At 36.6% G+C, this 17,841-nt stretch overlaps 1 protein-coding gene across 4 annotated transcripts in view; it reads left to right on the top strand.

Moving 5' to 3' along the window:
* The window catches only part of vps13b (vacuolar protein sorting 13 homolog B), a 977,967-nt gene that overhangs the window by 140,905 nt on the left and 819,221 nt on the right, over positions 1–17,841 (top strand). For all 4 annotated transcript variants that reach the window (XR_015757055.1, XM_043687669.2, XM_043687667.2 and 1 more), the window contains exons 9-11: positions 9,442–9,537; positions 11,380–11,502; positions 13,875–14,012. Coding sequence is in view for 3 of the 4 variants with exons in the window: in XM_043687669.2 (XP_043543604.2) it covers positions 9,442–9,537; positions 11,380–11,502; positions 13,875–14,012 (357 nt within the window). In the remaining variant the exon portion in view is untranslated. The remainder of the gene's footprint in view (positions 1–9,441; positions 9,538–11,379; positions 11,503–13,874; positions 14,013–17,841) is intronic.

Here is a 17,841-nt window from a genome sequence, read left to right as displayed (position 1 = left end):
TTACTGTAGCACATCTTTTAGATGGGATACACTGTGTGTCAGTGATGAACAGAGTGCAAGTTGAAAGTGGTAGTTGGATGCCAGTCAAACAGGTTGATTTGATCTGGATAGTGTCCTGATTTTTGAGTTGGAGCTGCACTCATCCAGTTCATTGGAAGGTATTCTATCACATGCCTGGCTTGTGCTTTGTAGAAGCTTTTGGATGCTTTGTAGAAGCTTGTTTGCTTATTTTGCATCTGAAAAGTAGTCTTAATGCTATTAGATATCTAAACTTTAATCATGATCCCTCAAACATTTTAACAGTCTTACCAAGGATGCAGTAGATTATTTTATTAAAAGCAGTTGCATGTATGGAACAAGAGATGCAATAAAGTTTCACTTTATTAATCCAGGAATAGAAGCTTGCTTGGGAATAGGAGTGACAACAAATATATAATGTATTATCGATATTAGTGAACTTTCTTCAATTTTTCTGGGCATTGTTCAAGTTCTGACGAGGCATAAGCTTGATTTCAGTTGAAATTTGTTTCACTGTGACAAGTTTGTTTCCCAAACCTAGAAGACTGGTAGGCCGGCCATGTGTGTTTTTCACTTTGTTCCCTGCTCAATTGAGAGCAGTCCTGACTGAGTGATTTGTCAGTCTGCATGTACATTTAAACTGGCTATCTATCCTTTTGGCTCTGATCTTAAGGAAAAACTTTCCTGCTCTGCTTGAAATAAATAAGGGCCATTCTGGTTTAATGCACCTGGGATCAGACAATTGATGCTCATTATCTCAGTTTGAAATAGCTGTGAGCTACAACATTCTATACAGTGGTACATCTGGCTTTAATGCGCATCATCAATGCCTGACTCTTTACCAAATAAACCCTTATCTAAGTGAATTCAACCTTTTGTTTTGAAAAACATATTTTGTTTTGAAAATTCAACACTTAACTGTGACCCACTCACAAATCCTTCCTGTGAAGACCAAAAAAATTATTGAAAAGTTTAGAAATGTGGTGGGATCAAAAGACTTTGGGCTGGTATTTAAATGTTGCCGTTATTCTGGTGCATGTATTTGGTTGCATCCGTGATTGATTAGTTGTAACTTTGATGGATAGACCATAGAATTATACAGCACTGAAGAAAATTGAAAAAGACTGCAGTATAGCAAACCATTCAGAAATAATTTCCTAATGATACTTAACCAAGTATTTTTTTCAATGAAAATTGCAAGGTTTAATGTAGAAAGGTGGACTTGGTAAAAAGAAAAATCTTGGTTAAAAAGACGTGAAATTGCAGCAAAAAGGTCTTCTAATCCAGCATTTCCAGTGCAGCAGTTTTTGATTATTTTGTCTGATGCTCAATAAACTACCTAGAAAACAATGGCCAAAGGGCTACAGAACATTTTGCGCTAACCATGGAAACAATAAATAGGAACTTGAGATAAGTTTATTTTTGAAAGGCTTATAAGCACATGTGGAGAACTTGAGTGTAAATCAGGAAAAGTGGAAGAAATTTCAGACTGGCAAGGAAATCAGCAATGGGCTCTTCTGTGAGTAAAGATTGAATAGAACGGGCTCGTGCCCTCTGCAGTTTTGAAGAATGAAAGGTGATCTTATTGAAACATATAGAACTTTGCAAGGGCTTGACAGGGTACGTGCCATGAGGTGGTTTCTCCTTACTAGAATGCCCATAACTTGGAACATTGATGTGGAATTGAGAGATGCTATTTAGAGTTGAGACAAAGAGAAATTTCACCACTGAAATTTGTGTATTTTTGTAATTCTCTTGTGCTGGAGGGCTGTGGCAACTCAGTTCTGAGTATATGCATAGCTGATGTCAATGGGTTTCTGGACTCTATGGGAATTGAATGTGGGGTTTGGGTGGAAGAGTGGAGTTGTGAGTAAGGATGGCGAAGATATTAAATGGCAGAGTAAGCTTAAAATTTACTGCTGCTACTTAGATGGTAATGAAAATTATTGAGAGTGGAAAAAGGCTGAGGACATTTCTGAAATCATGTGAGGATACCTGCAGCAGCTTAAAATGGAAGCTGGGAAACTTCAGGAAATGTTACAGAACCAGAGGAAACATTGCAATATGTTTAGTTAGTTTAAGTCAGACATGTTTTTTTAGAAGATTGGCTTTAGATAACTGAGACTCGGTTGTATTAAATTGTGAAATGAATGGAGAGCAGATTGACGTTTGGAACATTGAATTATCTGGTGGATAAGGTACTGGAGGCTTGATTTTCATGCGAAGTGACTGCATTTAAGTCTGGGAAATTCCACTGCATACACTCAATAAAAATAAATGGATGTTCCTTCTATAACCAGAGTGGCATTATATTCGTTGCAACCTTGGAATTTTCAGAAATATGTAAATTTGTTTTGTTATCTTAACATGAAGAACTAGGGTGAATGAATGGCCAGAATTCTAAATCTCGTGATCAAATGATGAAACAACTTAACCATAAAACACAGAATCTTATTTTACAGAAGCAGTCCTTTAACTCATACCCCACTCCCTATATCTTGCCCCAGAACCTTTCAGTTTTGTCATTCTCGCATATTACTTCACTTACTTAAAAGCTGTACAGAGTAAGTGAATGGTTACAACAGTGTTAGTTTTCTCCAATTTAGCTAGTCCCAATGTTCCTAATCCCTTTCTCCACTTCTTTTTTTCATTTTTTGTCTTCAGAGGCTTATCCAATTCCCATTTGAAAGTTTTATAATAGAATCTGCCTTTATCACTCCCATGTAGTATGTTGAAGGTGCAACCCATTCTTGGTATAAAAAAATTCCTCCTCATCTTTGTTATTTTTGTCAGGTATCTTAAATCTATGTCCTTTGATTCTTGACCTTTATGCCAATGAGAATAATTTCTCTATATGCTTTTCTCGATTCCTCATTCTTTTGAACCTTTTCTAAGGAGACCAACCTCGGCTTCTCCAACCGCGACTTCTCTAATCTGTCCATTTACTGAAGTTTTGTATTTGTGGAATCATTTTCTTGGGGGGGTGTAGGGGGTGGATGTGTTAGTATCACTGACCTAGTAACCCAGAATCTCAGGCAAATGTTGTGCTGGGTCTGTTGAAAACCCATCACAAGTGGTGGAATTAAAATTCAATTAATAAAGGTGGTTTCTACAATGGTGACTATGAAAGTATTATACTTATCTGATCTGGCGGACATGTGGACTCTGGACCCACTGCAATGTTGTAAACTCTTAATTGGCACTTGAAAGGGCTCACTGTTGGACTTCAGCTATTCAAAATATATGTTAATGATGTAGATGAGTAAACTAATGTAATATCTCAAAATTTACAAATGGCACAAAGCTGGATGGAAAGGTATGCTGTGAGGAGTATGCAGAGAAGATTCATTGTAATTTGGATGGGTTAAGTGGACAAAAACATGGTAAATGCAGTGGTATAACGTGGATAAACATGTGGTTATCCACGTTGACAGCAACATTATTATCTAAGAGGGGAGTGTGGAAGAAACTTGGTTGTCCTTGTATAGCAATTGCTGAAAGTAAGCATGCAGGTGCAGCAGACGGTGAAGAAGGCAAATAGTTTGTTGGCCTTCATAATGTGAGAGTTGGAGACAGGAGCAGGGATGTCTTGCTGAAAATGTAACTATAACTTCTATGTTCTTTTTGTTTGTATCTGTCTGCATGTGTATGTGGGAGTTTAAGAAGTAGAGCTTAACTTAAAAAGAATAAGTTGACAAATTATCTTTTGCTTGCCTGTGCTTAGAACTCAGTCACTTGTAATAAACAGTAGAATTCAGTCACTTGTTAATTCCAGAAATCTGGTTACTATATTCTATTAACCTGAGTTTGTCAGGCAAGCAAGTTGAAGATTTTGAGTAATCCTCAAAATGATGACTCTGGGAGTAGAATCAGTGGATCATGAAAATAAGAAGGTGCAAATGGCCACTATCCACCTTTCATCATGTAGCAATAACTTTCATTTTTAAATCATTCTGTGGACAGTAAAGTATTGATCATATGACCAAAACTGATTGATGATGAATCTTATTATTCCAAGCATCAGGAGTGAAACCAGTCATTTTAATCTGGAAATCAACAAGAAAAGAAGGACTGTTACTCCAGCCAAAAGAACAGAATTCTGTTTAACAATCACAGTCAACCCAGGCAGTGCAAAGGGATCTAATTTATTTTTATCTTCAAATATTTACTTGCAGACAATCACAGAATTGTAGAAATCTTATAGTGCAGAAGGAGGCCATCCTGTTCCTTAAGTTTGCATCGGATCTTCAAATGAGCATTATTATCCACCACAATCTTCTGTTTTATCCCCCTACCCTTACAAATTATTTTTATCCAAACAGTCATCCAACATGAATGCCTCAATTGAACCTGCCTCCACCACACTTCCAGGCAGTGCATTCCGTGTGCTAATTATTTGCTGCATGAAAATGTTTTATCTTACCTTGCATCTGCCTCTTTTGCAAAATGCTTACAATTGTGATCTCTGGACCCTTTCATGAGGAGGAGCAGTTTGTTCATATCAAAACACAACTGGATAGAGTAGATTCTAGAATCCATCTTCATGTGTGTAAGTATGTGTGCCCACATTTGAGAGTGTGTGTTTTATTGTGTTTTTCATTTTCAGCTGTTGTGTACACAAACGTTATCCTTTCTTCTGATTTAGACTTAACTTCAAGTCTGATCTGTGTTTATTACTGAAAATCACAACACTCAAAAATGTTTAAGTGTAAAAATGTAAAAATACTCCCTTGTTGCTGATGCCTAAGGTGAAGAAAAAGGCAAAGGTGATGTTACCATCTCTACTGTCTTTAATGGTTATTCATAACAGCCAACCAACAATCTTGTGTAGAAGAGAACAATTACAAGTGTGGAGCCACATTCTTTATGGTTATGAATTCTTGGAAGATTAAAGTCAAATTTGATTTTTTTTTAATGTTTTCTCCCTAAATCAAATTCTGTTTCCCTTTCTGTATTTCTCTCTATGAAATGTCAAGAATTCTACATTGAATTCACTGACTTTATCCTCCCCTCAGTTTTTTTTTATTTGTTATTGCTCACTCCTTAAATTTAGGTTAAGGAGACAAAAATTATTGTTTCCATTGTTCACTGGAGTACTAGGTGCCCTTTCGTCTTCACCATGCGTTTATTATCTTACCCTTACAACAAGTTTATCAGCAGAATATGTTTCAAACATAAAACATACTAGTAAATCTAAATAACAGCAAAATGTGGGTCGGTCTTGGAAAATTGACTCTATCTTTTTGTTTATGTGATGCTGCATTTTTAAAAAATATATTCATCAGATGGGAGCATCACTGGCAAGGCTGGAATTTGTTGCCCATCCCTAATTACCGTTAAACTGAATCATTAGCCAGGCCATCTCAGAGTGCAGTTAAGAGTCAACCAAAAATTGAAACTGCCGGAGAACCTCAACAATGGCAGCATCTGTGGAGACAAACTCAACATTTTGAGTCCAATTACTCTTCTTCAGAACCACAGACTTGTCCATTTTGTAGTGAGGATGGTGTCAGCCAGACTGGTAAAGACAGCAGATGTCTTTTTGGAAAGGAATATCGGGTCACATTCATAATATGGTATTGAAATAGATCATAGGTATGCAAATATTGTAGGGTATAAACATGCAAAGAAGAAACTCCTTCAGTGTGTTCTGTAAATAATATTGTAAAATTGTCACCTTTTAGTCCCCTACCTGCTCCACTGCATATTGTGTTTATGGAAGCAGCAACAAATGATTGTAGTGATTGTTATGAGATCAGCCAGGTGGACCTCATAGAATATGAGTTCCCTGATTGGACCAGATTAATCGTCCCAGTCAGAGAGCTCTAGCCAGCAGATAAAAAAGTAAGTGTCTTGAGCTGTTCAGGGAAAGGTGGGTACTGCAGGAAGTGGAGTGAATCATTTCCCCCCCTCCCCCCCAAACATTATTTTGATTTAATCCCTGCCCTCCCCTTCACTGTTTGATCATGCAGCATTTGCCCTCTAAGAAGGGCACTGCTTGTCACTGGCCACTTGGGTGTTTGCATTTCTTCCTGGTGGTAGAAATTGAATAAAGATGTGTACACCGTTTTTTAAAAAAAAGGTAAGTGTCAGACATACTGACACTGATAGCTGACTCTGAAGATTCTAAAGTCAAGGACTGTTCATGTGTAAATAAAGGGTAACTTGGTGATGATACACTGGCCTGTGTGGAGTTATTTCAATGATAACATTTGAAACATTCGAAATTATAACTCTTGAGTTGGATAACCAAGAATTTTTTTAAATTTTGACTCAAGAATTAAATTACAGCATCTGTAGTGCTGTAGTGTAAATATTTAATATTTCAACAAATGAAACTGCAAACAGTGTATTTGAAACTTTAAAGAGTGATGCTACTGATGTTGCTATTTAGCAATAACATATTTGGAGCGTTCACAAACACTAAGGACATAGGCTTAGAGCCATACAGCATGAAAACAAGCTCTCCGCCCCAACCCATCCTTGCTGACCAGATTTCCAAAACTGAATTAGTCCCGTTTGCTTGTGTGTGGCCCCTATAAACTTTTCTTATCCATGTACCTGACCAAATATCTTTTAAATGTTGTAATTGTACCTGTCTCTACTACTTCCTCTGACAACTTGTTCCATCTATGCCACCACCCTCTGTGTGAAAAGTTGCCCCTTAGGTCCCTTTTTAATCTCTCATCTCTCACCTTAAATGTGTGCCCTCTAGTTTTAGACTCTACTACCCTGGGGAAAAGACCTCCACTATTCATCTTAGATATGTCCCACATGGTTTTATAAACCTCTATCAGGGAAAAAGTCCCAGACTATTCAGCTTCTCCTTATAATACAAGCCTTATAGTCTTGGTAATATCTTTGTTAATCGTTTTTGCACCCTTTCCAGTTTAATAAAATCCTTGCTATATCAGGGTGACCAGAATTCTACACAATACTCCAAGTGTGGCCTCACCAATGTCTTGAAAAGCTGTAACATGACATCCCACCTCCTGTACTCAGTGCTTTGACTGAAGGCAAGCGTGTTAAGCATTCTCTTCACCACCCTGTCTACCTGTGATACCACTTTCAAGAAACTGTGTACCTGCACCCCTAAGTCTCTCTGTTTTTCAATATTCCCCAGAGCCCTATCATTAACTGTGTAAGTCCTGCCCTGGTTTGCCTTACCAAATATTAACATCTTGCATATCTAAATTTAACTCCATCTGGTGTTCCTTGGCCCAGTTGTTCAAGATCCTCTTGTACTTTTAGATGACCTAAGGTTTGCTATACTACCAATTTTGGTGTCATCCACAAACTTACTAACGATGTCTCATCCAAATCATTTTATATAAAAGATGAACAACAGTGGACCCAGCACTGATCCTTGTGGTACACCTCTGTTTACAGGCTTCCGGTCTGAACAACAATCATCTGTCATCATCCTCTGTTTCCTGCAGCCCATAGATGTAGATTTTTGAGAATGAAACAAAAGAATAGGCAAACAGTTAGTCGAAGTCTTATGGTAAAATTGTAAATCTAATTCAGGAGTTAAACCAAATAAAGTACAGCATATGAAAATGAATTCATTCTGAAAATTATTTGTCAAATACTGTTTGAAGACAGTAATTTTATGGCAAATTTAAATATTTTCATTTCATATTTGTAGGATTAAATTAATTATTGTGGCACAGTGTTAGGGTCCATGTCCCTGTCCCTGTACTGGGAGGCCCAGGTTCAAGTCCCACCTGCTCCAGCGGTGTGTAATAATATCTCTGAACAGGTTGATTTTAAAAAAGAATTGAGTAAAAATAAAGTGATTAAGTGCATTGCTAAATTAATCCATTGAATGTTCAGTCTATATGCCTCTAGGGTTCAGCTTTTTTTAATGAAATAACTTTCCTTTATCTTATCTTATTTTTTTCACTTATTTTTAACTTTGATCCTTTTAGTTTCTGGACTTGGTATAAGATGCCCAGCTTGTTTGTATCTAAAAAATGTATTTCTTTCAACAATCTCAGCTTCTATCAAGTGTTTGGGGGTGAGGTTAAATGGCAGGAGATTTTAATGTGGTTTTTCCAGATGAAAGTAACATAGAATTACAGTGTTAATTGTTTAACGTAGAAAAATGCCATATGAGTAAAGAAACTTAAAACAGTAGCTTCGGGGTAGCTGCTTAAAAATAATGCATTAATATAAACTGTAACTATTTGGAATGGATTAAGTTTTTAACTTAATTTAGCAAAGTTGAAATATAATATTTTATTGAGAACAAATTTCAGGACTTCTCAAATACATTTTTAAATTTATCTTGGCATTTTGTTCTGTTTTCATTTAACATGTTGAAGGATCCAGCTGTAATTGTGAATATTTTACAATGTATGATTACCAAGTCTTGTATAATCACGCCAATTTCTAGAAATGTTATTTAAAATTGTTCTATTTACTGAGTAAAAATGTTCACAATTCATTTACACTTAACTTGGGTCAGAGATAGAGTCAAGTTGTTGCAGTGTTATTGTGTGTAGTTGGGATTACTCCAGTATAACATGATGCTAAATTAATCCTATTGTTGATTGAATAATGCTAGAAATTGTTCTTCTAGATTTTGAATTCCTTTAATCAATTAATTGCTTTTCCTCTGGAGTAATTGCTGACAGATGAAGCTGGTTAGGTAATAAAGAGTACAGGTTATGTACAACTCTTTACCTTAGGCATATTAACATAGCTATGAAAAGCCAACATGTGTAACATGAGTTACACAACAGGAGTAGTTCAAATGGATTTGTAATGAGAGCTGTGGGTATTTCCATACTGTAGGAATGAATATTGCTTACAATCATGACAGTGTAATTGATATAATTGCCAAGGATAAGTTAACCGTTGGTAATGGTTTGGAATCTGAATTCAATCTGACAGCTTCGAAAATTTCTTACTGATTGATTATGATGGTATTTTGTTGCTGGATGCCATTAGTTCTGAGATATGATTGTTGAAATTTTATAAATATTAATATTCTCTGAAGTCATTTCTAAGAAGATTTTGTATTTGAATCATTGGTGTGCGTGATGTTTCCTAATTTTCACATCAGTTGCATAATTATTCAGTAAAAATATAGATATAGGTTTGACAGTGATGAAGGTATTTGACTAGCAGATGCAAAGAAATTGTTAACATGAGAAGTTTAACATTAACCTCATGTTCAAAATACATGTCATTATCTCAATGTGATTAAACTATAGTCAACAGTGAGCCTTATATCCTGATGTGGATAATATGTTGCAGCTGTTTTTTCTCCACCTGTTTCCTGTGTAATAGCTGCATTTGTTTGAAACAAAAAAAGATTAATTTGTCTGCAGCAATTTTGTGTATTGGGATGACAGGTTATGACTACTTATTGATAAAATGTAACATTTGAATGGAGGTATTGTCATATTGTTACAGTTGACAGAAATGCAAACGGAGAGCAGCTATTACAGCCCTCAGAAAGTGAAATCCAAAGAAGTGCTTTGCTGGGAGCAAGAAGGGACAACTGTTGAGGTATTTCTCAATTCATTGATCAGCATGGTAATAAAGCTTCCTGTGAAGACATCTTGTTGTTGATCTGTTAATTCACTGTTATTAATATGCATATAAGTATCTTCACTTTTATTAGAGTTTTCTGTGATTTCCTGAATTGAAATGTGTATAAAAGTCCAATACCGGCATATCTAAATTGTGTCGATAAGAATGCTACTTATCTTGAATTGAAACCATTGACAGTTTGTGGAAGCACTTCTGTTTTATGAACTGACAAATATGGAGGGATCTCTTCATGAAAAAAAATATGCCAAGTAGAATCTATTGTTTCTATTAAAAGTATGCATATTGATGTCAATTGGGAGCATTAAGTGTGAGAAATGGCCAAGTTATCACTGTATCTAACAGCAGATTTTCATTAGACATTGAAAAATTGTGGTAGAAATCTGACCTTAAAACAAGATCTATATTCACATTGCTCATAGCTGTGCAGGAGTTCAAATTCCTAAATAGAGCAGAGTTTGCAAATAAAACTACAGTCATTCTCTGCATAATTATGTATTTGTATTGTGAACAATGTAATCAGTTATCTTTACAATGAGTTACAGCACATAAATGGAACTTTTAGTGTTGCACTTGTTCCAGATTATACAGTGTCCAATTTAACAATTGTGTTGTTCAAAATTTGGAAAAGGAGTAGCCAATAAAACAGTATCATATTGTTGAACATTAACACCACTTAAATAAAGTTGCATTTCATCCTGCTTTCTTAAGGCAGCATTCCTCAAAGTCCTTCAGCAAAAAACTTAAAACTGAGGGAAAAAATAACAGACCTTGCCAGTGTATGGATGTGATTTTTTTTTACGCATACTTTTCCAACTTATCTGCAAAAAACTGGGATTGTCCCACACATTTTGCTCAGTGCCAGAATATAAGAAAACTGCAGTTTTGTTTACACCACCATCGTTAGTTTGAGACTAGACCTGGTCATAAATTTACTACTTTGACATTGATTTGATGAACTACTAGCTGCTCCCATTACAGGACAAATTTCCAAGAAAAAAGATAAAGCAATTTGTTCTGTCAGTTTGCAACATCCCTCACTGTCTGGTAACCTGGAATCTAATACTAGGAATCTGTCAAGGATATAATTTAAATTTTTTTTGTAATTAACTTTTATTTTCTGACCTTCCATTAAAAGGAGCACAGTGGAAACCACAAGGGAGAGCATCACAATTATAGAATCCTTACAATGCAGATAGAGATCATTTGGCCCACTGAGCCTCCACTGAGCCTGCACCCACCCTTCAAAGAGCATCCAACCATACTTCCATCCTATAAGCATAACCCTGCATTTACCATGACCAATCCACCTAGCTTATGTATCTGTGGACTCTACAGGGAAAATTAGCATCGTCAATTAATCTATCCTGCACTATGTGAGGAAATTGGAGCACCTGGCAAATACCTATGCAGGCAGTGAGAATGTGCAAACACCACACAGTCACCCAAGGCTGGAATCCCAGCTCCCTGGTGCTGTAAGGCAACAGTGCTAACCAGTGTGCTGCCATACCATCCAAATTACTTGTGAAATGCCCATCAATTCGTTATTGAGAAATAATTACTTTCAGGGCAATTCCTGAGTTATAATGTGAAATACTAACTTGCACTTGCTTTATTTTACAGCAAGCTCTTGTGATTTCTATTGACCTCTACATTTGCAGTTTCCTTACACTGTTCAAATTTAAAACAAATGATTATTTTAAAGATTTGCACTGTAACTAATGGTCTTTTACAAGATGATGCTAAGCATTTTCACATTTGTATGCAATTTAGCTATAATAATACCTACTATTTCTTAAGGTGCTGATGATGGGAGAACTTTTCTTTGACTGCCAGATGGGTTTTGTGGGATGCAAGGCTTTCTGCCTTAAGGGAATAATGGGTGTGAAAGACTTTGAAGAGCCATCAAACAGAAGTGAAACTGTGAGTAATTGAATATTTTATTAAAATAACAATTGCATTTACATGACATCTTATTACGTAATAGAAAAAAAATCTCAAATTTTAAAGAGGAGAGAGGTGGAATAGTTTTGAGTGAATTCCAGAGCATACAGTCAATAATGCTGAAGGTTGACAATGATAGGGTGAAGGAGCAGGGCTGTTAAACAGGCTGTTTGGAGAGTTGTAAGTTTGAAGATGCATCACTAGATAAGGAGTCAGCAGACAATGAATTTTTGATTTCTGCATCAGCTTATCTTTGTAGAAAAAGGGAGCATTTGAATAATCAAGGCAGTGATGGCTTGAACTAGATTTTCAGTTACCATTGGGCTGAGGTTTGAGTTGGGATAAAAATTAGTAGCCTTTGTGATGAGAGAATGATATCAGAAATTCGGCTGAGTATGAGATAGCAATCCAATATTCTGGATTTAGATCTCAACCTCAGACTATGGCAGAGAGTATGATGGCATCATTGGTGATTTGTAATGGGGCTGAGGGCAGTAATTATGATCTTTCTGCCTCTTAACTGGCAGAAGTTGCAAGGAAGGAAGTTGGTGGTCAGCAATTTTGTTGGAATAAGGTCAGGGAAGCAGGATGTGGGTCTGAGACAGAATGAATTCAGAGTGAATGAGAAGGGATCGGAGGAAAAAAAGCTAGAGTGATTGAGAGCTAGCACAGGAAGACTTCAACTGGATGAGCTAGATGATGGAGTAATTTGCGAACAAAGCATTGAATTATTGGTCTATATTTTAGTGATAAAGGAGTCAATGAGCTTCTGGCGCTTGCTATTGATTAAGACAGGCAAGAAAAGGCAAAAAGGATTTAATAGGACAGTTGGCAGTAGAGAAAAGAAGCCAGGGGCTATCTTTGCTTTCCATAATATTCCTGGAACTGAGTGATTTTTGGCAAAGAACAAGGTCTGATATCATTTGATGGGATGGGAGGTTTTTGTGGGTGTGCCTTTTAGGACCTGCAGAATTTTTATATTATTTTGATGTGCTATTAGAGATGTGCTAATGGAGATTTTATTTTCATTAAGCAAGATTTTTATCTAATTTAAAGTTTTTTGGAAGAATTTTCAGTGGAATTGAGCACTTTTATTTTCAAGCTTTTTGAGGCAGTCAGAAGCTATTAAATGAAAAATATGGAAAATTAAACAAAACTTTGACCTTATTTATAAATTTATAATCTGTTTATTAAATTGAACCACATGGTATTGTGCTATGGAGAATCAAGTTTGTAACTTCTCTGCAAGAAGTTCCTCCTTCCTGCAATATCTTTCATCTAGATTTTCTAACTTTTCGGCCACTTTATACTACACAAATATTTCAGTGCAGATCTGTGCAAAATACTGAAGCTGTTTTCTGGAAGGTACTTTGGGCAATATGCTTGCTATTTAGGTGTATGTCTCCTCCAGGAAATTGAAGGTTTGGCTTTAAATTTAACTAGGTATAGCTGGATATTAAATAACATATCTTAATAAATAGCATATCTTAATATTCCACATTCCTACTTTCCTTTCCTTATGAAGAATGTATCCACTGTTGCCTTCAAAATATTCAAAGATTCTGCTTGCACCACCTCTTGAGGAAGAGTTCTCAAGATTCACAACTCGGAGAAATAAATTCTCCCCTTGACTGTCTGAAATAGATGACCTATTATTTGAAACAGTGATCCCTCTTTCAAGATTTTCTCATAGGAGGAAACGTTTTTGCCACACCTGTGCATAAATCCACATTGGTAAAAGTGTATTTCTGCATTTATTTATTAGCCTAGATTTTTGTGTGGTTTCATGAGCAACTACTGTGCATATCCAGTAAGCTCTTAATAATAGGGTGAGAGTATGGATGAAATTCCATTTATCACAGCTAAAATCAGATTGGTGCAAACCATCCAGCAAATTGATTACGGCAAATTGGAACAGGTTAGTTCTTCCTCTCCACAATGTACAGGTAATTACAGGTGAGTCACGTTACAAGTACGATGTCTTTTTGTCAGCAAATTCTTTTTGTTGTTTTGCTGGCTAATGCCAATTACTTTATAGTGAAACGTCTTCATCGTATGTATAATAATGGTTCAATTTTATTGTAATTCATTAATAAAAATGACACAAGCTGTACTTCAGCTGCCAAATAACTTGATTGGGGCAATTAAGACTCAACTAGAAATTGTCAGTGTGGTGTTTTGTTGAATGGATGCAAATGTTAAAATGGCTAAAATCAAAAGCTGATTTATTTGAGTAATGAAATAAATGAACTCAATTCTTATTTATATACTTGATAGGTAATTACATAAAAATTATTTTTTATTCCACTTTTAAATCAAGCTTAACAATTGTATCACATTTTTCTTTGAAGGAAGCCTGTTTCTTCAGTTGTGGTGAAAGTCTGAACAGCAAGGGATTAACATACCTCACCAATTCCCTGTTTGATTATCGAAGTCCAGAAAATAATGGAGTCAGGGCTGAGTTTATTTTGGATGCTGCCCAACACAAGGTCAGGTCATTACTAAAGCTAATTAGTACATTGGGAGTATTTATTTTCCCAAAGTTCTATTTTCAAATATTTCATGGAATATTTATAAAAATTTGTGAAATCTTTAGAAATAAATGCTTTCAATATTTGCTGCATTAGGTTACACAGGTTGACTGACATTACTTCCCTGTATGGATCTACTGTGGAAATAGTAGAGGCAAGCAATATAGTCAGACTGTATTAGTTTGAATTTAATTTTATTTATCAGCTTGATCTGGGCTTGATGTTTCTCAGATTATAATGCCACTTAAAGAATGCCACAGCTGCCTGGATAAGTAACAAGTATGGTTGGGTTAATTTAAATTTTGTGTATAAAAGGGAGAATTGATAACATTTCAAATGCCAAACCAGGGAAGTTAAACAGAAAATCAGTTGCTTACATTTCTTACCATGGTTGCCAAAGTCACTTAAATCAGGCAATTAGCATCTGATTTTAAGCATTTGGTTTGGTATTCAAAAATTTGTACAAGATTGTACATGGATAATTAATGTACGTCATTTAAAATTGAAACAAGGCTGACAGGTAACAGTCAGGCATCATCTAATGGGTGTATTCTCTACGGCAATGCTTCTGCCAATCTGCGACCACTTATCGACCAATCAGCAGTCTGTTCTAATGCTGCTAATTAAAAGGAAATTACTTTAGTAATAATATTTCTTGTGAATTGTCTTGGGTGTATGCAAGATGAAAACATTCAAAATTGTGTTGTTTTTATCAGCAATGCTCAATTTCTACCAGATGACTTTATTCTAAAGTTATCATGCCACCAAGGATCTTGGCAAATGCAGTACGTTCTAAGTTGTTTTCAATTGTAGATGCTTCTATTTTATTGCAGAGCCATTATACCTGCATTCTGATCTTAAAAGTTATTATATGTGTCCATGGAACATGATTTTATAAAATATCTTATCCAGACAATGCAATAAATTCAGACTGAATGCTGAAGGTCTACATAAGCATAGGAATTTGGAGCAGGAGTATGAAGCAGTGCTGAACCTAATTTCAGCGTATATAGCTGAGAAAGTGATAGAAATATCAGTGGGAGAGCATTTTGGTGATAATGACCATAACTCATTCAGGGTTAGGTAGATATTGAAAAGGGCAAGGATGGACTAGAAATGAAGGTATTGAATTCGGGGAAGTCTGATTTTAAATGAGACAGAATCTTGCTGAAATGAAATGGGAGCAGCTGCTTGTAGGAAAGTCCACATTGGAACAGCAGGAGTCATTCAAAGAGAAAATAATGAAAATGCAGGGTCAGCATGTACTTGTAAAGGAGAAGAGTGGGACCAAAACCTTCAAAGAGCCCTGGGTATAATCAGAAGACCAAAGCCCCAGAGGCGTACAAAATGCAGGGGGTCACTTTCAAAAATGCTGTTGGGGAAATGATAAAGGGACACAAAAAAAGGTAAAATAAAAAAGTATTTTATAGGTATTTCCTAGCCAAGACAATAACTGTGCAAGAATGGACCCATGAGAGCTGATAGGTGTTTGATGACAGGCACAACTGTGATGGGCTAAAGTGCCTCTTTGCATGTAAAACTCTGACTGTGACCATAAGACATTGGAGCAGCATTAGACCATTCTGCCCATTGAGTTTGCTCCGCTATTTGATTGTGGTTGATGTGTTTCACACCCCCATTCTCCTGCCTTCTCTCCATAACTCTTGACCCTCTTACTAATTAAGAACCTAAAATACACTCAATGACTTGGAGTCCACAGCCCTCTACAGCAATGAGTTCTACAGATTAATCATCCTTTGGCTGAAAAAATCTCTTCTCATTTCATTTCTAAAGTTATCCCTTCACTCTGAGGCTGTGCCCGTGGGTCCTAGTCTCCCCTACTAGTGGAAATATCTTCTCATGTCTACTCTGTACAGACCTCTCAGTATTCTAGAAGTTTCAATCAGATCCCCCTCATGCTTCTAAACTGCATCTAGTACTGACCCAGAGACTTCAACCAATCCATAGACAAACCCTTTTATCCTTGGGATCATTCTTATAATCCTCCTCTGGCTCCCCTCCAATGCCAGCACATCCTTCCTTAGCCCAAAATAGCTCTCAATAGTCTAGAGCAGTCTGACTCAGTATACAGACTCAGTAGTACATTCCTGCTCTTGTGTTCTAGCCCTCTTGAAATGAATGCAAACATTGCAGTTTAAAAATAAATCATTCACAGGATAAAGGTGTTGCTGGCTATTCCTAATTTCCCAGAGGGCAGTAGAGAATCAACCACATTGCTGTGGGTCTGCAGTCATGTAGGCCAGACTAAGGTAGGTCAGCAGATTCCTTCACGAAAAGGCATTAGTGAACTTTGAGTTTTCCAACAATCAACAATAATTTAATGGTCATTTTTAGATGTTTAATTCCAGGTTTTTATTGAATTCACATTCCACCATCTGTTGTGGCGTGATTCAATCTTGGATCCCCAGAACATTATCTGGGTCTCTGGATTAACAGTACAGCGATAATACCAGTCGGCTGTTGCCTCCTCTATTTGTCTTCCTAACTGCCAACTGAATCTGCATGTTAATCTTAAGAGAATCCTGAACTAGGACTCCCAAGTCCCTTTATACCAAAGCGTTTCCATGCTGAGAAAATAGTCCACACCTCTATTCTTCCTAATAAAGTGCATAAACTCACACTTTGTCACATTGTATTGCATCCCCTACTTCTTTGCACACTCTTCTATCATGTGCAGCCTCCCCGCTTTCTCAAGACTACCTTCCCGGCGCCTATATTTTCATTATCTGGAAACTTGGTTCCTTCGTTCAGACTGTAATGGTATAATGTGAATTTTTATAGTCCTAACACTGACCCCTGTGGAACTCCACTAGTTACATGGTAATGTTCTGAAAACAACCCCCTTACTGTCTACTTTCTGCCAGTTAGCCAATCCTCTATCCATTACAATACCTGGCCCCTAACACTATAGGTTCTTATCTTATTTAGCAGTCTCCTGTCCGGCACCTTGTTCAAAACTTTCTGGAAATCAAATAGATCATGTTTACTGGCATCCTTTGTCTAATTTGATTCTTACCCTTTCAAAGAATTCTAACAGCTTTGTCAGCATGATCTCCTTTGACAAAGCCAATCTGACTCCGCTCTATTTAACCATGTACTTCCAAGTACTCTGCAATCTGATCCTTCATTGTGGACTCTAGAATCTTACCAATGACCGAGGTCAGGCTAACTGGCCTGCTGTAGGATATTAATACCCTCCAGTTTGCTGTAATATTGAATAAAATTATGGCTGATCTCATTATAGCCTTTGACTTCCTTGTAAGTTAAGAATCTAAATACCTCTGCTTTAAATGTATTCTGTAATCCTGCCTCCTCCACGTTCTGGGAACGAGAGTACTTGATGGGGTGATAAGTTCTGAAGATTATCAATCCTCTGAGAGAAATAATTTCCCTTTGCTTCTATCTTAACTGAGTCCTCCCTTATTTTTAAATTATGCATAAATACATAGAAATAAAGGAGTTAGCAGCAGGAGTAGGCCATTTGACCCCTCAAGAATATGATTGGAACCTCAGCTTCATATTTCTGCCGACCCCTAATAATATTTAATTCCTTTACTTACTAAGAAGTATCCATTTTAAAATATTCAAAAGACTGTTTCCCTTTCTTGTGAGGAAGAGACTTATAAAGACGTGTGACCTTTCAAGAAAATAAGACCATAAGACCTTAAGACATGGGAGCGGAAGTAAGGCCATTCGGCCCATCGAGTCCACACCGCCACTCAATCATGGCTGATGGGCATTTCAACTCCACTTACCCGCATTCTCC

Source organism: Chiloscyllium plagiosum, unplaced genomic scaffold (assembly GCF_037043375.1).
Source record: "Chiloscyllium plagiosum isolate Xiang-an unplaced genomic scaffold, Cpla_swu_hap1 HiC_scaffold_4, whole genome shotgun sequence".
Taxonomy (NCBI): domain Eukaryota; kingdom Metazoa; phylum Chordata; class Chondrichthyes; order Orectolobiformes; family Hemiscylliidae; genus Chiloscyllium; species Chiloscyllium plagiosum.
Note: the sequence above shows the minus strand (reverse complement) of the source record. Positions and strands in the feature narration are given on the sequence as shown.